The 19,674-nt window shown below is 41.7% G+C and overlaps 2 protein-coding genes across 3 annotated transcripts; both read right to left on the bottom strand.

Annotated features, from left to right (window-relative positions):
- Positions 1-29: 29 nt before the first annotated feature.
- On the bottom strand, positions 30-4,967 carry si:dkey-12e7.4 (SDR family oxidoreductase). 2 transcript variants are annotated; one of them, XM_012832385.2, is made up of 6 exons: positions 4,589-4,966; positions 4,091-4,142; positions 3,819-4,006; positions 3,293-3,451; positions 3,067-3,177; positions 30-2,252 (listed from the first exon to the last, which is right to left on the bottom strand). In XM_012832385.2, the coding sequence occupies exons 1-6, from the start codon at positions 4,733-4,735 to the stop codon at positions 2,139-2,141; spliced, it is 771 nt and encodes a 256-aa protein (XP_012687839.1). In that variant the 5' UTR covers positions 4,736-4,966; the 3' UTR covers positions 30-2,138. The 2 variants fall into 2 exon arrangements, with proteins under 2 accessions (XP_012687839.1, XP_031420263.1); XM_031564403.2 differs by having other exon boundaries at positions 2,194-2,252; positions 3,047-3,177; positions 4,589-4,967.
- Positions 4,968-5,370: 403 nt separating this feature from the next.
- got2a (glutamic-oxaloacetic transaminase 2a, mitochondrial) lies at positions 5,371-15,068 on the bottom strand. Its single transcript, XM_012832394.2, has 10 exons — positions 14,898-15,068; positions 10,506-10,662; positions 10,018-10,146; positions 9,749-9,808; positions 9,474-9,635; positions 8,872-8,976; positions 8,456-8,606; positions 8,002-8,167; positions 7,404-7,554; positions 5,371-7,081 (listed from the first exon to the last, which is right to left on the bottom strand). Exons 1-10 carry the CDS (start codon positions 14,978-14,980, stop codon positions 6,959-6,961), a joined length of 1,287 nt encoding a protein of 428 aa, XP_012687848.1. The 5' UTR covers positions 14,981-15,068; the 3' UTR covers positions 5,371-6,958.
- Positions 15,069-19,674: the final 4,606 nt, after the last annotated feature.

Here is a 19,674-nt window from a genome sequence, read left to right as displayed (position 1 = left end):
ACAAAAACATGGAATGTTTCCATACCCAGTGCCAACAACAACATGCTTTATTGTTCAATGCCACAGTTTCATATCTGGAGTAACACAATACAGACACAAACTAAAATCTTGTCAGCTGTTGATATATTACTGAAGGGATGGCTATTTCTATAAGCCACAATTCATCATACAGCACATATGTTCCAAAACACTTTTTCCTTAAATAAAGATAAACATTTTCACATATAATTTTGTTTGGTTTCAAGATGCTGAAGCTTCATGACAAGAAATGCTGAATATGTTGATATGAAAACTATACAATACAATCAAGTCTTTCAGTTACTGCTCCAAACAACATGATTTCTAGAAATCTCGCTGGGTTTCTACTTATCCTTCCCTTCCCTCTTTATGTGTAAATTTGATGCAAATGAAAAGATGACATTCTTAACAGCAACTACAGATACATTTCCACTAGAAAATACGACTGTGGTTATGCCACAGCAGCTCTTAGCCGTTGCATACTGTAACCTTTACAATTATGTGTGTGTTTTCAAAATGAGTTGATGGTCTCTTTTCACTGTGTGAAATGCACCTTATTAAGATCTAGGATAAAGTCAACCACTACGTTCCTCTGAAGAACGTCTGTTGTCGTTGCCTTCTCTCCACAGCCAGATATGGCAATCAAAACTCTTTTCATTAGTGGTACCTCAGTGGTGAAATTACCTACTTAGTGCTATTTAATCAAGTGACAGCCATGGTACATTCAAAGAGCATCACAAAGCATTTAAAGTCTCACCTCTTTAGAACTCATCTGTCATTCTAATGTATTTGTTACAAGCCCTACGATTTCTATATTATTATAGTTCATTTTGTTATGGTCTGATATACAATACTGTTATAAGAATTGTGTTGTATTGTGCATAATGCTTTGGTTGTTGTTTATTACATTTTTTCCCCCAAAATTAGTTTCTAGGTCACTTTGGATACCATAACAATTTTCATATTTGTGTCTTATCGGCACAGCTGACATTAGGTAAATAATACATGCACATTATGAAGGCTTGGGTATTCTTTTGATGTATTCTTGTAAATTCTTTCCTGTACCTATGGTTGTCACTGGGGTTTGTGGGTAATGTAGTCCAGAAGTTGATGAATGAGATGATGGAATGCTATCGTCTCCAACAATTTCCTAGTAAACCCCTTTTCGTTCATTAAGAGATTTCTCTGCCTCAGTTATTTGCTGAGAGATTTAATTGTTGACATAATGATATCAGTACACCGTATTATGTTGTGTAAAATTACCAACAGTTGAATGTTGACAACTCCCTCATCCCTAAGAAACTTTGACCTGTTTACCAGTGTTATACGACTGGCTGTTGGTGTGTAGTCGAACGCTGTTTTGTAAGCATGCAGTTGGTTGAATGTTTCAATGACCTGCTGACCTTTCAGAAAAGTATCAAACACACCAGACGTAGGTTTTGCTAGCATGCAATGAAATTACCAAAGTAGTTTAGCCAATTATCTCGAATTCAATGCGAAAACTTTATAAGGGTTGTTTGCTGATTACAAACCAACACAACCGCAATAGGCAAATTCAATTTCATAACTGGTTTGTGCTGTAATGGTTTACGCAAAATATTGGTAGGAATAACGTTAACCATCTTTGCAAGCTGCCATTTAAGTAGCATGGATTGCTGGCAAGGGTGCTAAATACTTAGCTGTCTTCATCCAGCCTACCTTGTTACTGGTTATAGTAAAGTACTGACACTCAAGTCCCCTTCAAGTGTTTAAGAGTTGGTTGCAATGTGACTTATATGGGCTGTTTGATGACAAACCAAAATCACAGTCAAATACAAATGAGATTTCTTACTTGGCTTGTGCTCTAAGACTAAATACGATCAACTTGCTTATTTAGTTTATGGAGCTTGTCAATGTTCCTTGTGATTTTACATGATGCCTCATCCTGTACTAGCAATCTTCCACCGCTTCACGGACCGATTTCGATCATTTATGTCTCTAATAAAAATATGGATCCAAAAAGATCCAGGTTGAAAAATCCATGTTTCCTTTTAAGAGACACAGTATGTGATTTTAGCACAATCACATAATTAGCAAACAATAAATAATAATCTAAACTATGTAAATCCATTTCCTCTAGATCACCATGGTAATGGTTCCCCAGTGTAGTGTAAAAATGACCCATGATCCTTTTCAGTCAACCCTCCAATCACGGACAGCACTGATGAGATGCTCTCCTCTGTATTCAGTGGGGCCTACAAACACAAAGACAAAATGTACCATTCACACATCAGTTACATTTCAGTTTGACTTACTTTTAACAAAGCTAAATTAGACTTAAGAGTCAAACAGAACATCAAAGACCAACTTAAAAGTGTCTCAACTGAAGCACTCACTATGAAAAAATTATATTACTTATTTATATATTACACAAACTTTTACAAACAAAAGTTAAGTTCAAATTTCACTGATCAGATTTAATCATATCAGTGCCCATTTGGCTCAAGTATGCTTATGTGAACATGGCTTTACACAATGCGGACACGGACGTACGAATGGGTGTCTCCAAAGTACACTAGCTTTGCTGTTGTGGACACGGCTAAAGTTCAATCACAGTGTTTGAAATAATATCTCTACGTTGTGTGAACCTACAGCAAGGACTGTTCTTTTTTTTATAGGTCTATAGTTTTCTCTGCCTCTTCTCTTCATAACCTCCTCTATCTACATAGCGATAGCAACCTACCTTAAAATACCATTGCTGGTGATCTAATCATCTATGATTCGCTGAAGCATGAAATAAACAAACCTCTCATTTCATCAACGGATCTCCAGTAGCAGAGAACAAACATACTTATGAAAATGTGCTTCTATAGGCCGACTGTCAGTAGCCTTGGATAAAATAAAATAAGCATCTGCTAAATGAATAAATAACGTAAATTGACTTTGTTTTCTCTTGACCCTGAGACAATGCTTCAAAAGTTGCATGTGTATCTGCAGTCAACGTGCACAAGTCCATATGGACACAGAAAGTCTGCAGAACTATACTTTCCGCTTCAGAGAACTGTTCACCTCTTGCCCCCCCATGTCTGTGCGGACCCAGCCAGGGTGCAATGCCATGCACAGAATCCCGTCAGCCTCCAGGTCCACTGCCATACACCTGGTCACCATGTTCAGTGCACTCTAATGCAAGACCACATGTGTTAGATAAGTGCCACATATGCACATACACATAAAAACAAAGGCAATAATCCAATCTCTCTCACACACATGCACACACACACACACTGAGGTGTACCTTTGATGTCCTATAGGGGTACCACTTGAAGTTGTTAGCACGGTCACCCCAGTTGAGTTCCACGGAGCCCAGCAGTGAGGTGATGTTAATGACTGCAGCCCTGTGGATGCCCATGCCTGTGCCTTTGGCAGCGGCTCGCTTCAGTATAGGAAGGAAAGCCTGGGGCAGATCAAACACCCTGCAGTCCATGAGTATTTGGGCAGTGACACACATCTTACATATGAAACACAGGCTAAAACTCCAAGACTGTTTACCTAGCATGGGCGTAATAGGTATATAGCAAGGTTACAAGGGTTTTTGGGTTAATTTTCCTCAAAACATTGACTGAGGTCTTAAGAAATTGTGGTCCAGTAGGTAGGTGGGCGGGGAGTGGAGTCAGCTTCTCATTTGGGGTAGGTTAAATGACACTCGACCCAACTCCAAGGGTCAGCATTTTCATTTTGAACATCCAGGCCAGAGTACAAAACAAGACCATCCTACTACAATGGACAACCGTGATTTAAGACTGTGGACCAGGGACACAAACCTTGGTGATCATCAGTGGGGCCACCGAGTTGGTATGGAAGTTTTCCAGCATTTTCTCTGCAGTGACTGTCTCAAAGTTGGCCACTACATTGATGCCAGCATTATTGATCAAACAGTTGAGTCCATCTTCCGCTACCAGCTGGTCAACTTCTTGTGCAGCCCTCTCTATGCTCTCTTGGTTCACAACATCTACCACAGAAGAATAATGTCAGTGGTAACATAATACAAAACACATTACAATACAAGTAGGCTACTGGCTAATAGACAACTTACCTAGAGTGATAATATGAATACTCGGATATTTTCCAGCCAAACTTTGTAATTCCTGTATATAAAAAGTTTCAAGAGTATGAATTGAGATTAACAACACAGTACAATGTGCCGTTTGACATGAGCCTACTAGACAACATGCCTCGTGTTGATAAAATGGATGGGCATGACATCATCATTGTGAAAATGTAACATAATTGCTGGCCAAAACTGTACACAAATTCACAGGTACATCCTGTGCAGCTACGCATTATAAAGCTAACAAGCGTAGAGCCAGCAGTGACATATAGGTAGGAGAGGGGAGGGCATAGTAGTCTGTTTGGTCGAACGGTACAGGTTGTAATGACGCAGTACAGGAGCTGATTGACCTTGTGATAAAGGATGAAGGCCAGTCAAATAGCGTAACGTTAATTTGAGCATGTGGGTTCAGGGAACGCGCCAGAAAATAGCCCACTTAACATTAACTCAACCTTCACCGAAAATGAAACCACGCATGCTTACCTTGGCACCGGCTGGATTACGGGCTGTCGCTATTATTATCCCCGGAAAAAAGTTTCCTGACACCAAAGTCTCTACCATTTGCAAACCGAGGCCACGGCTAGCACCCGTGATCATTACCGTTCGAATGTTTTTAAATGCACTGGCCATGGTTCAGACCTTAACGTTTTCTTCAAATACGTCTGACTTTATTCCCGTAGAGATAAACGTGGATCCCCGACTGTCACATGATACAGGATAACCTCACAACATCCCTGCGCACTCGCAGTCTACAAGGAAGTGAGAAGACGCACTAATCCTGCGTTTCAGACAAACTCGCCACGCCACTCATTTGTAAACTTGTCAATCCATCTACCCCAACTTTAAAGTCAGCACTGGGAAATTTCGGAAATAATTGTCTGGAACGCATCATTAGCATATAGGTGATAGTAGCCAAGGAAGACAGCAGTCACCCCACCTGGCCTTTAGGTGTTTAAACCCAGCACCCCGACCGCAATGCCATGCCAAAGAGTCAGGCTCGAGAGTCAAGAGCACATCATCCGTAGTAACGACACTCCGTCGGGAGCGCACCCATGCGCTTCAAACCGTACTTCTTCCGTCCAAGGGTGGATTTCCACGTTACTACACATCAGTGAGAGGACTGGGTGTTGTCGCCTGATGCCATAACCTTTCTGTGTATATCTATATAAATGTCTTGTAATCCGGAGGGTGGCGCTAAACATAAACTAGCAAAGGCAAGGGCATCAAAGGCATTCGTTTGAAAAAGAATGCACAGGTACACGCACTGATATATAATCTTATATTTTATTCATACTCAATGGTTACAGTAGTACTTCAGACATCATTCAAACATTGAACAGATTTTTTTAACGGTGGTAGCAATATACACTTTTCTCTGAGTCAAGCAATATTTATTGAACCGTAGTTTTGAGATTTTTTCCAATATTTTGTGTCGGTGGATAAGTTATATGATTACATTTGCTTGTATTTTAAGTAAAACGGGTTGTGGAAAAATATTAAAGCTCAGTCTACAGTAGTAAGTGCCATCAGGTCCCATCACATCAACAGTGCAAAAGCAACACCTTCCAATCTAGTGCAAAAATAAGAAAACAAAATCAACACTGGACAGCAGTGACACTGAACTAAATAGCCCAGCCAAATACTAACTGTTGCTCTAACAGATCACGTGATGAGAGAAATGTTCACATTTTTAAATCAGATAACAGAAAAGAAGGACATCATGATGCTATTATGATCTAACATACTGATTGAAATGTATACCACCTCCCATTCTTGCTATGTCCATTTTTCCATACAATGTGAAAACTTGAACACATCAGACCTGGGCCAGAGTATTATACACAGATATTACCCTGATTTCTGCAGTGAATTCTTGCCTTCACCTGTGGTGTTAAGTATCTGTATGTAACAGCTGGGTACTATGGTCCTTCCACAGTGATGAAAATGTTTGCTCTGCTCTGATTCATTAAGTCCTTGATGTGTTCTGCCTCAGACACCACCCCACATAGCCAGTGCTCATAAGTTACAATGCATTTGAAGAGAAAAGATTTGAAGCGCACACTGTGGCCATTCTGTCATCACATTCAGTGAGTCCATACAGTGTGCTGTGTCCTCTTGTTATTAAGGGGGGTTGTGACTCCACTGGTATTGCATCAATGTCCCATTTATAGTTTGAGGCTGGGAGAGGCAGAGCACACTGCTATTGGTCTTAGGTCTGTGGTACAAAATTATCTCCAGTATTCAGTTTTAGAATCGGGAGGGTAATAATCAGGTCATACACATTTAAGTACATTTTGGAGGCGTTTATGGATTGCTCCATGAAATCCAAATTGATGGTTTGTTTTTTTATAAACCACTTCATAAATACTTTAAATATATTCTTTGTAACTGAATGTAGATATTTTTTTGGTAACACATGTTCGACATAATTAATCATAACTACTCCAAAGACATGTCAGAATAAATGTTTTGCTTATTGACTCTTGTGCTTGTAAATGTATAATCAATGAGAAATGCATAATCAAAGAAATCGTTGCAAGCCCTCTGCTTTAGAATAGTCTGTCAAGTACTGTCAACAAGAAGCCTTTGGAGGTTTGAACAGAATCCCATATTAAAACCTACTGTAGGTCACTGACAGATGACAACAATGCCAATCAAATGAAACTCTAATGAAATCTACACTTTGATCTACTTCAAAGTCTCCCCTAAGGAAAGATGGAAGACGGAACTGAATTATATCTAAAGACTTTTCAATTTTTTTTTTTTCTCTCTCTCTCTCTCGCTCTCTTTACTGTCCGAACTCTACAGCCTCCTCTGTCTCCCTTGAGGCAGCTACGGCCCTCGCGGCCCTCCTCACTTGGTGACGGTATGGATGCCCTGTGCCAGGTAGCCAACATTTCCAGAGGTCACTCCGGCCATGGAGATGCGTCCGTCCTTGGTCATGTAGATGGAGAATTCTTTAGTCAGGCGCTCCACCTGCGAGACAACAGGAGTCATATGAAAATAGCAGAGAAGCTAAGGAACAGAAAACTAAAACTGCTACGATGTACACTGTCCAGTTTGCAAACTCACATTCCCAGCCTTTGTAAAAATAAAAACAAAAAAAATAAAAACAAAGCATGTACTTTTACTTTGTAAAAAACAAAGAGTTTACCCATATATAACACAAGGTCTCTAAAACCAATACCACTTACTGCAGTTTTAAGTTAGGTCAATGACTATGACTATGACTATGACAAACCCTCCAGGGGACTGGTGGCCACCAGCACCACGTCCTATTCTGGTGTGCCTCCCTCACCTGCTCTGGTTTGAGTCCGGTGAAGCAGAACATGCCGATCTGGTCGATGACATGCTGCCAGTTGTGAGAGGACCCTTCCTTCTTGAGATTGGCCTCCAGCTGCTCCCTCATCTTAATGATGCGGCTGGCCATGCCGTCGACCTCCCCAAGCCTGGGAGAAAGAGCACACAGTTCACATCAGTGTGGATTTAGCCTCACTGGCCCATATGTGACCAATATGAGAGTCGCATTCACTCTCCGTTCAAAATGGATACAATCATGGTGCAGCAGGTAATATTAGATTAATGTGCTCAAGGCCTAAATTCAATACATTACTGCAACAGCCTCCTATTCTAATGAAGGCACAACACCAACATTCTATTGCCAGGCTACTAGCAAGATATATAACATAAATATCTGCAGTCATCATTTCTCTACTGAAAGAGTACATTTGTTTACTCACATTTTATCTGTACCATATGTAGGTCATCACACCCACAGGCACAAATAGGCTTTCAACTGAACCAGCCAATGTTATGTAAAACCCTCAAGAAGAGCTATGCATGTCGGTGTTAGTTGTAAAGGGATGGGGAGAGCGTGGTGTTTGCAGCAAACTGACCATTCCTTGTAGAGCTCGGGTGTGTTGAGGATGGTAGCGGCAATGCGGGCCCCGTTCATGGGGGGGTTGGAGTAGATGGGCCTGATGAGGATCTTGAGCTGGGACTCGACACGTTTCGCCTCCTCAGCATCCTTGCACACCACGGTGAAGCCTCCGACACGCTCGCCTGTGGAACAAGAAAGAACATTGTTGCTCTACAGATGTGTACGGCTCCTCCTTTCTAGAAGTATAGGATTAGTGCAGTGTGGAACATGTCACTCATATCAAAGGCTGGGATTTAAGAGTTAATTAAAGTCTACTGCAAGTTATTTTTGGTAACATCATGTATAACATAAATGTGTAATGCAAGCAATAGGACTAACTTCAAATGTCTTGATGCACATGATTATTTAAACAGCTCTTGTTATCTCACTACACTGCATAACAACTCTGCTGACCATATTATCAAACTCACCATACAGGCCCATGTTCTTAGCAAAGGACTGAGACAGCACAACGTTATGACCCTGCTCAATGAAGTGGCGGACAGCCCAAGCATCACGGTCAATGTCTCCACTGGCAAAGCCCTGGTAAGCCATGTCAAAGAACACCAGCAGGTTCCTTTTCTGTTAGGAGAGAAGAGAGCGACCTGATTATGCACCATTCAAGGTATTATTCAAGGTATAAGGTGGGACGTGTTCGGAAGGAAAACAGTTTGGCGTCTACCTAGATATGAATGGTGTGAAGGTCTGCAGGCAGGAAAGGTCTGGCTGACCTTTTGAATGTTAATGAAAGTGGTGTGAATGTGATACATTCTTGTGGGGGGGAGGGATTTGCATGAGTTGCGACTACTTAGAAAGTGTATGAAAAACGCAAAGATTCTTCAGTTACCTTCATCACTGCAGCCATCTCCTTCCACTGCTCAGGCTTGGGGTCTACACCGGTGGGGTTGTGTGCGCAGGCGTGTAGCAAAATCACACTCTTTTCAGGGATTTTCTAAAACGCAAACAGACCAAACACACTTAAGCATACCGTAGTGTATAACTGATACTGTCAGCAACAGCTGTAGCTGTGAACGTTGTTATCAAAACAGTCCCAAAGAGACTAAATTAAAATGATCTGCTCTGTAACCTAGACATGATTCATAAGTGTTATTGGACAAGCATACAAACTGTCACCACTAGGGATGGTATTATTATCTAGTATTATTACCCAGTCATATCAAAAAGAGGACATCGTTTTTTTTGCCCAATTTCTAGTAACTTAAAAAAATAAATAAAAAAAACACTGTTAAATCAAGTCTAAGGATAACAAAATAAATCAACTGTCTGCAAAGCATCAAGGCCTTACTTCTTACTCGTCTGGTATTTCTTTACATTTAAAAAAAAGTTAATAGAAATCGTAATATGGTTCCAAATGACTATATACACCTATAGAAGAACTGGATTTGCTCACGGTCCCTGATGACAATGAGAAAGTGATTGGGAACTCACAGAGATGTCATCCAGGGCTCCCTTGAAGTCAAACCCGCAGGTGGATGGGTCGTAGTAGCGGTAGGCCTTCAGCTCCATCCCAGCATCCCTGAAGATGGGTGTGTGGTTTCCCCACGAGGGCTTGGGCAGGTACACATCACGGACTGAAGTATGGAAGCGAGACTAAGGGGACAGGGGTGAGAGGGCAGAGATAATGATGCCAATGATAAATGTTGATTAAAAAGGTGGGAAAGTATATAGCATTGATACACAAGGGGGAAAAAAAGTGAACACACCAGGAAGTTAGCACCGATCCTCAGGGACCCTGTTCCTGAGATGGTCTGGACAGTGACGCTCTGTGTGACGGAGAAGGAGAAGGAAAAAAAAAAAAAAAAAAAACAGAAGACGGAAAATTATGTTAAACTGACAGTACCATTTTGATAACAGCCACTGAACCACTGTCAACAGGAGTAGGCCGTCAGTTACATTCACATCATGTGACAAGATTACAGTTCTAAAGAAAAGTCAGTGAAATTTTGTATCTTCAAATGCACATCTTACTCACCCTGCCACTCTTGAGGACCTCACTGTCACTTCCAAAAGCGAGCTCGGCACAGGCCTTGTTGAAGTCGCCCAGGCCAACGATGCCCAGGTATTCTTTATCCATCTTCTTTGCAGCAATCTGTGCCTCAGCCTGTGAAGCGAGGATTTCGCTTTTATATCAAATGTATTCATTCAAAGTCAGACACAGCAGAAGAAGGTATTACTAAAGGGACCTGAGTGTTCACCTTGGTATTGCAAGGAGTGACCCCTACCTTCCTACGTACCAATAAAATAAATCTCTATCTAATCTCTATATTGTCTTTTGGTTATGTGTTGGGAAATATGAAACTCTGACTTTAATCAAGTATGTATGTGTGTTAATCATATGCATAGTGAACTTTCACCTAACATTATATTTTCCAACGATATGATCAAAGCCTTTCGTGGGGCTGAAAACAATGTCTAAGATGCATAGGGTGCAAACACAGTAGTGGGCAGCTAAGGTCGTACCTTACGGACACAGCTGAGGACATAGGGCTTGCCCTTGTCATCACGGTAAGCACCCACGCCCAGATTCATCTTTTTGGGGTTGGTGTCGCGCTTGAAGGCCTCGGACACCCCAAGAATGGGGTCGGGGGGCCCCATCTTCACCTCTGTCCACCATGAGCTGAAACAAAAAGGACACAAACTCTTACTTTTAAACCTCATCTCATAAGTGCCAAATGTCCAAGCAAAACCTGCAGTCAATTTCACCAAGTACACTAAATTAGATTGGTTTTATACTAATCTCAAAGGAGCAGCCCACAATTTGAATCCAATGCCATTTTTTCACCAAATTGCTCCTTATGATCCTCTAGCTTAAGTGCGCTCAAAAAAACAATGTTGTTTGTACAAAGTCCTGTCTCTGTAATGGGAAACAAACATAGAGGCTTGGACCGAGCCATAAACATTTCCTGACAATCAACACGTTGCTTCAGGAACGCAGAAGGGAGGGTTGTAATTTGATTGGCTCTTGAGCTCAAATACCAACAACCTTTCATCTGAATCCCAGACTGCATCTTTAACTTGACAGTGAAACGATTAGAGGCATGAGGAAGGCATGAGGTGGAATGGAGGATAAAAGGCCACATTTTAATTGAGTCATACTTTGGTTCAGCTCAACCCTCAACTGCAAGGTTCCTCAAATACTCTTGGGGATACAGTTGCAACATGCCAATTGATAAGGGTGAAAGCTTTTCACAGGCAAAGCCCTTTCAGTACCACCATTGCATAACACTTGTGGTATCAAACAATGTGAAATCCTTTATAGACCAGTGCCACTGGCAGAGATTCAGTAAGTATCTTTGCCATTTCCCAAGGTTCCTATTTCACCATTTCAAAAACAAACACTGGCCGTTCATTTATTATTTAACTAGTGGCAAAGGTACAGATGTGACAGCATTAGGCTATTTCTTCCACCATCTTGCCACTGTTGAGGGCTACTTGGAACTGTCAATGCGCTGATTGCTTAACTGAAGTGAACAAAATGAAATCAGCTGTTTGTAAATCCAGAAACTCTGTTGCATTCCTCAATGCAATTACAAATGAAAATCTTTTCACACACTCCCTTGCAGTAAGCTGCTCTGGTCCCTTTTCATTTCAAGCTGGAAACCTGGAAATGAACTGGGGAGAGTTTCCCAAAGCCTTTTTAAGACTACGTCATTCAAAAGTTATGCTTTAAGTTGAACCTTAACGTTTCGTGTTGTTTCTTACCTTCTGTAAGGAATACTTTCCTAAGGTTGATCTGGATCACTCTTAGCTTTACAGGGCTCAACATTAACGGCTGCTAGAAAATTACTGCTTCAACAGTCATTAGTTTACCTTCCTCTTCTTCTGATCCGGAGGAACTAATGATTGTAGATACAGTCGTTTTCTACAGTTTCTTTACAGTTATTGACGTAAACAGATGCGGGTCAATCTCTGTTGGGATCCTTTCTGTGCTGACACCTATAATAATATTATGAGCCTGTCAGTGGCAAAAGAAGCGGTTTAGTTTGACACAGATGCGTGCCCCATAGGATTACAATATATAGCCGTTTTAACTCAATACTGGACAATTTTTATTGTTTTTGCCCCCAGTAAAAATCTGGACCCAAAAAGATGGGAAAATAGGGCTGAGGTTGAAAAACACCAGAGTTCTCCTTTAAGGTCTCATGCCAGTTAACCTAGCAATCTAACTCTAGCTTTAACAGTTAGCAGTTGCTAGGGTGTGCTCATATGAACTAATTAGCTACTAAGTTGAACTTGTGCATTTGGGAGCCAAGCAACTAAGCTGCACAGGCACCCTGAGTGTTTCAACCTCTTCCTATTATAATACTGTAATGGTATTATGGTACTGTACTGTAACATCAGCTAGACCATCATGCAAAATGGAACTCCATTTAAACCGTTTTTGTATTCAAAGACTGATTGGTTTAATCACTATTGTAGTAAACACACACAACTCAGAATTAGGCTGATAATTAAGGGAACCATTTAGTTGGATTTGGCAACCAAAAGCTTGTGTCTTGTTGCCAAGCTTAGCAACCACTTTTTAAAGTTAATGTTGAGCCCTGCTATACCTTAATACTGTTTTTGAAGCATAGTAAAGTAAACAACTTTAGGATGGTATACCTTTCAAGTCTTTGTAAAATGCTAAGAAACACCTTTATCGGGAAACCCAGCTCAAGCTGTCCTGAGTCCAGTGAACTACTTGGCTATTTCCTGATCACACCATTGTATTTAATCCAATGAAGTATTTCCTGGGATAAAGCCTCAAGGTCCAAAATACCTTTGTGCCCAACTGTTGTTTGGTTTCAGAGGCACACTGTGTGGACTCAAAGGTTTCACCATGTTTTTAAATACCCCAGAGTGGGCAGAAAAGTACGGTAGCCGTCTAATCATAGTCAGCTAGTATGATACTCCTCCCTATACTCTTCTGAGAAAAATGACATAATTCCATACGTAAGAATAACACAGACAATGTGTTATTCTGAAAACCATCTGTAACTGAGGATGCATAAAGAATGAAATTTGAATTTGAACTGAAAAGGGTTTGAAAAGGAGACTGCAGAAAGACATCAAGTGTTTTTTTATTGTTTTGTTCTTTTAAGAGTGAGATCCAAATGAATTAGTTCATAGCAAGGTCAAGAAGCATGGTCATGTAGTCTACTTTTTTTTTCTTGAGGGCAATGAGTCATTTTCACCTTTAACTTCTGTTAATGCCAATGCAACAATCCTTGCAGAGTTCTCAGGTTACCTCTTCAGCTCCATGCCTAACGCTAAATATAGTATGAGTGAGGACCAAAAGCTACTTCTCAAAGGGCAGGATGAGAAAAGGTAATGCAAAGAGCAAGCACAAGACAAAACTTTATGGATAGGGTTTGCATTTTGTTTTCGTAAGAAACTGAATGGTTGTTGCTTGAATATACTCATTTACATTCAATTTGGAAAAAAGGAAAAACCTTTCAAAAGGAAAAACCTGTCCTGTGCATACAACTTTCTACTAAAAAATGTTGCACAGCTGATATAGCATTAGGACAGCTAGAGCCAGCCTTTTACCACAGGGTACAGATACCAACAGAATGACAATAGACTAGTGGTTCTTGAACTGCAAACATATTGATTTCATGAGGATGGCACCACTCACAACTTAGGTTTAGTAACAGTGAAACTACTGCCAAAACCTGGTCCTATAACTGCATTTTAAAACGTTAAATTGGGCCTTTTGGCTACTCCCCATTCCCCACTCCACTCATTCCATATGCCACAGTATACTATTTTACAATGACGTTGGATACGATAAATATACATTACCCTTTAATTTACAATATGGGTACAATGTGGATACAAACTACTCTCATAACGCCAATGTCATTACATGCCCTAACGTTACTGCTACATCCAGGCTAACTGATATACAAGAGGTAGGTCCATCTGAGAATGACAACACAAGAGACTTCTAACAGAGTACGATTACAGAAAAATCGAGCGTGCCAAACATCTAAAATTACACGTTCGGTGAACGAACCACAGCTAAAGGTCCTACAATCGGGTTAGCTTCAAAACTTCCCTGGTTGGCCTCTCTGAAGAGGATAACAGTTAAGCTTTCATTTGCTGGAGATTGACAGTAACGTTACTGTTAGCAGCTAGCTATTACTTGATGTGGGCGTCTGACAACAATCTAATAATTTGTTTTATCCGGTTACATTGATGAGTCATAAACTAGATTTCACTAAAACTGAAAAGGTTTCTCGCCATGCAAGTTCTTGCTGCTATGCTTACTAGCATAACTCTCAAATACTCCAGCCACCAGCAAGCTCAGTTGCCACTCTTTGGAAAGTCATTCAGAAGCCTTGAACAACCTTGGCGCAGTAGCTTCCATTTAGCCAGCTAGGCCATGCTAGTATATGCTAACCCTAACCCTAGCCTGCAGCAAGTATCCCAATGTCGTTAGCATTGTAGCTAACAAAACCAGTTAGTCAAGTCAATTATCAAGGTGAATAAGATTCCTGTTGCCACCAAGCTGCAAACATTTCTAAGCGAGCAGGTAAGCTAAGAAACGTTACTTTAGCTAGAAGGCTAATATCAACTAACGTTAGCCATTAGTCCTGTCCTTTGCATACTGCACAGAGCATTTTATGTTACTGAATCAAGCTGGTTTTATAGCTTGTGTATCAGTTATTGCAATTGTATGAGTTATTTGCAATGGTTAGAGTACACTCCCCACTAAAAGAATGGGCAGGCGTTGTGACTTCCCAGGTTAACTATGATAACTATCTAGCTAGCTAACAAATAATTTGCACTCTGATTGAACACTAACCAACATAATCATCGAATAATGGTAATTACCCAAACGCATGGCACATTAAGACATCATCTTACCTTGCACGAATAGTAAACACTCCAAGAACAGCATTTTGGGCCCCAACGGTGGAGATTATCTTGCTTGATTTCAAGAGAGCCATGGTTGCAACTCAGGACTGTGACAGGCAACTACAGAAGACCCGGTAGCACCGAATGAACCTTCTACGTGCTGTCAACGTCTGATAACTCTACAGCGCTGCCAAGGACACTGTGGAGAATGATGGTTAGTGCAACTGGGGTGGTACAGGATGAAACAGCATTCTGAGCAGAGTGTCGTCTAATAACCCCGTGTAGGCTATACAATTCCCACAAAACACATTAGGTGACACTTTAGAAAACTTGTTGGTTGTAGTAACAGGAAATTACGTACAGGCAAAACGTACAACCCAATGTTTTTAAATTATGGGAATAAAAGAAGAAACGCCATACTGACCATTTTTTAAAAAAATAAACTAGCATTCTACGGCAGTAGAAACAAAGAAAATTGTTTGTCTTTCTTTTAGTCTGAGCTAGGTCTAAAACGTCCAGAAAAGTTTGATGCAAGCTTAAGACATAACTGACACGATGTAAAATGCATGACATATTTATATGGAAATTAGTTTTCATTTAGAAAACTTATCAATTCAGCGTTTAATGTTAAACATAATGATCGAGTACATGCTGACCAGTCTAATCAATAGCCTACAGAAAACTGACGCTTTAGAGAGAAAAGTGAAATAATTCAGCACTTTTTTTTCCCCTGCAAAGATCATTTTCTGTGTGAAATATGCGCTGAACTATTACGGAGCCCCCCAAGGGTCATTATGGGAAATTATTAATTGATGAATTGATGATGAGATTTTTTTTTTGAGCCACCTTTGCGTTCCATACAACAACCTACATTTTACATTATATCACAATCCTTTTGGAATCCACTATTCATGGTCTATTTGCCTCCAACACACACCACCACGACAGGGATCAGCTCATGAAATTGTACTTTGAACTTGGCATTAAATATGTGGATAATAGTTTCACTGTGCTGAATGATAAGCATGGCTATGAAATCAGTGAAAGTAAACTCAAACGAAAACTTAAAACGAGAGAGCTCACTTAAAGAAAGTATTGCAGTGTTCTGCATGATGCAGGGAGGGAGGGAACACAAAGTATTGTGAGGGATCTTCTCCCGAAATACACACCACTCATCAAACGTGTGAAACCCACAGTGAGGACAGTTAAAGTGTGGCCAGAGGGAGCAGACTCTGCACTACAGCACCGGTTTGGACACACAGACTGGAGTGTGTTTGCCACCCAGGCCACACTGGACTCCCACACAGGCATCAACGCCTATGCCTCATCTGTACTGGACTTTATCAACACCAACATCAACAGTATCACCACCCTCAAACAAATCACCACTTTCCCTAATCAGAAGCCATGGATGAACAGGGAGGTCCGCCTTTTGCTGAAGGCACGCGATATTGCTTTCAGATCAGGTGACACCCAGGCCTACAGTTCATCCAGGGCCGACCTGAAGAGGGGCATCAAAAAGGCCAAGCTCAAAATTGAAGAGCACTTCAAAAACAACTCCGACCCCCGACGCATGTGGCAAGGCATCCAGGCCATAACGGACTATAAACCCACCAAGACCTCCCCCCAAACCGGCGAAGCATCACTCCCTGATGAGCTTAACAGCTTTTATGCACGATTCGACAGGGACAACCAGGAGGCGGCCATCAAGGCTGTACTCACTACAGACAACCAGCCCCTCACACTCTCCTCCACCGACGTGTGTGCTGCACTGAGCAGGACTAATGCACGAAAGGCTGCTGGCCCTGACGGCATCCCTGGACGGGTGCTCAGGGCCTGTGCTGGGCAGCTGACTGAGGTCTTGACTGACTTATTCAACCTGTCACTGGCCCAAGCAGCTGTCCCTACGTGCTTCAAGACCATCTCCATCGTGCCGGTGCCAAAGCACTCCAAAGCAGCGAGCCTTAATGACTTTCGCCCAGTTGCACTCACTTCAACTATCATGAAGTGCTTCGAGAGGCTGGTCCTGGCTCATCTTAAAACATGCCTACCACCCACACTGGACCCCCTCCAATTCGCCTACCGCCAGAACAGGAGCACGGAGGATGCCATCTCCATGGCACTACACTCCGCCCTTTCCCACCTGGACAACAGTAACACCTACGCGAGACTGTTGTTCATAGACTTCAGCTCTGCATTTAACACCATAATCCCCTCCAAACTGATCACTAAACTCAGTGATCTAGGCATCAACACCTCCCTCAGAAACTGGATTCTGGACTTCCTAACCAACAGACCCCAGTCTGTCAGGTTAGACAACAACACCTCCTCAACCCTCAACCTGAACACTGGTGTCCCACAGGGCTGCGTGCTGAGCCTTCTCCTCTACTCCCTCTTCACCCACGACTGCACAGCTGTACATGGTTCTAATACCATTGTAAAGTTTGCAGACGACACAACGGTGATTGGCCTCATCAGCAACAACGATGAGTCGGCCTACAGGGAGGAGGTTCAGCACCTGGCAGAGTGGTGTGCCAATAACAACCTGGCTCTCAACACCAAGAAGACCAAGGAGCTCATTGTGGACTTCAGGAGGACCAAAGGTGGCGCACACACCCCGATCTGTATCAACGGGACGGAAGTGGAGCGTGTCGCCAGCTTTAAATTCCTGGGTGTCCACATCTCCGAGGACCTCTCTTGGACCCTCAACACCTCAACCATAGTCAAGAAGGCTCACCAGCGTCTCTTCTTCCTGAGGAGATTGAAGAAGGCCCATCTGTCTCCTCAGATTCTGGTTAACTTCTACCGCTGCACCATTGAGAGCATCCTCACCAACTGCATCTCAGTCTGGTTTGGCAGCTGCTCTGTTGCGGACCGCAAAACACTCCAGAGGGTAGTGAAAACTGCCCAACGCATCACTGGTTCCCCACTCCCCACCATCGATGCTGTCCAGCGCAAGAGATGTCTGCGGAAGGCGCGCAGCATCGAGAAGGACAGCTCCCATCCCAACCACAGACTGTTTGCCCTCCTCCCCTCAGGGAGGCGCTACAGGGCCCTCCATTCCCGGACCAGCAGGCTCAGGAACAGCTTCTTCCCTGCGGCTGTCTCCCTGTTGAACTCTGCACCACGGTGATAGTTCCCCCTGGCTACCCCCTCACACTCCTTCCTGTATTCCCCTCTCTACCCTGGCCTGACTGCCACACACCTACCTCCAGTCACTGAACATTTGCACTAAATGGTTCATTGTATATATCTATTTATGTTAAATTGTTGTCATATCCATATTCATCGTACTTATATCTTATCATGTGGGAACTATCCTACCTCCTACCTCATACCAACTTTATAACTTCTACTGCCACCTTCACCTGTACTTCACCTGCACTTTACATATATCTATATCACATCTGCACTAATCACCTTTATTGCTGCTCATGTTCTTACTGCTCATACCACTTATATCTTATGTCATACTGTATATACCCTATTTATCTATATTTATCTTATGTCATACTGTATATACCCTATTTATCTATATTTATATTACCATTTGCACATACTCTGCACTCTTCTACTTTGCACTTCTGGTTAGATGCTAACTGCATTTCGTTGCCTCAGTACCTGTACTCTGTGCAATGACAATAAAGTTGAATCTAATCTAATCTAATCTAAAAGTATTGCAAGGAAACGCAAAGGTAGTACAAAAAACAATTCCCCACCAAAAACAAAATTCCCACCATGACCTCTAGGGGGCTCCGTCGTATAACAATGATCTGTTTGCATATTTAGTCGCATTGTTGTCGATAGTCTTGAAGTTAAACCCAGGGTCACCAGAGATGACTCTTTCCTTGGATAGGCAGGGTTAAGGGCTGTGGCAGAGAAGGGTAGTAAGGCTGTTCAGCCTAGTCACCATCCCTTCTGACATGGAATTTTAACCAACAGCCTTTCTCTTTCAGATCCTTTACTCCCAAGCTACCTCTATGCGATAAATTGACCTGTTTATAGTCAAATAAAAAAAAACTTTATGTAGACAGCAATTTCTTATTTTGTTTATGTTGGCCTTTTCGCAGCCTGTGGATTTTAGTGTCTTTTTATGGATCTTCTGAGTTATTCGTCTTCCTTGCTCAACAGTAATGTTGGATTGAAACTATTGTTTATACTCTGTTGTAAGCTTTCAGTTTGCTGTAAATTTGTTCAAGCCATAGAGTGGTGTATGATCTATCAATTGTTTGTCAACCAGAATCCATGCTGCTTGCCATGATGTGGTTTATGCTTACATTAAACATTACATAAAGAACTCTCAGTACTCACTGAGTTCATATTTCACTCGCAAATAAGATGGCAACAGCAGCAAAAACATGTATGTGATGAAAATCATGTGACAAACACAATTTCATCTTTTACTCAATTTCTTAATTGTACAATTTTTTTCTGGGATTTGTTTGGGCGGTACTGTGCTCCGATTTTATGAAACCGTGCCCTGTAATAGCACTGTAAAACCACATGGTGACAATGGTGTTCTGCCACAAAGCTATAATCTGGAATGGCCATCTGGCCCAGTGCAAAAGTCCGTGCCCATATTCCTGTGACTGATCTTTGTAGAACTAGCGCAAATCTGCTTTTTCAGCCTCAAGCACCATTGTGTCACTGCACACAGTGCTAAACCACACCACACGTGCCACTGATGTGGTCTGATTTCAGAATTTTTTAAATGAGACACAATTTACATAAAGTAACAAACTTTCCCAGGGGATAACTATATAATATTAAAGTCAAAAACAAGAAC

This window comes from Clupea harengus, chromosome 3 (genome assembly GCF_900700415.2).
Source record: "Clupea harengus chromosome 3, Ch_v2.0.2, whole genome shotgun sequence".
Lineage (NCBI taxonomy): Eukaryota > Metazoa > Chordata > Actinopteri > Clupeiformes > Clupeidae > Clupea > Clupea harengus.
The sequence above is the reverse complement of the archived record's forward strand: the minus strand, read 5'-3'. Positions and strand labels throughout refer to the sequence as shown.

Bases quoted from the DNA above. Each gene is read 5' to 3' on its own strand.
- si:dkey-12e7.4 (XM_012832385.2), bottom strand. From the start codon at position 4,735: ATGGCCAGTGCATTTAAAAACATTCGAACGGTAATGATCACGGGTGCT. The intron at 4,143-4,588 runs GTAAGCATGCGT...TTTTATATACAG, and splicing joins GTAATCCAGCCGGTGCCAAG to GAATTACAAAGTTTGGCTGG. The intron at 4,007-4,090 runs GTAAGTTGTCTA...CTTCTGTGGTAG, and splicing joins TATTCATATTATCACTCTAG to ATGTTGTGAACCAAGAGAGC.
- got2a (XM_012832394.2), bottom strand. From the start codon at position 14,980: ATGGCTCTCTTGAAATCAAGCAAGATAATCTCCACCGTTGGGGCCCAA. The intron at 10,663-14,897 runs GTAAGATGATGT...TTTTTGTTTCAG, and splicing joins GTGTTTACTATTCGTGCAAG to CTCATGGTGGACAGAGGTGA. The intron at 8,607-8,871 runs GTAACTGAAGAA...CTCTCCTAACAG, and splicing joins AGATGGCTGCAGTGATGAAG to AAAAGGAACCTGCTGGTGTT.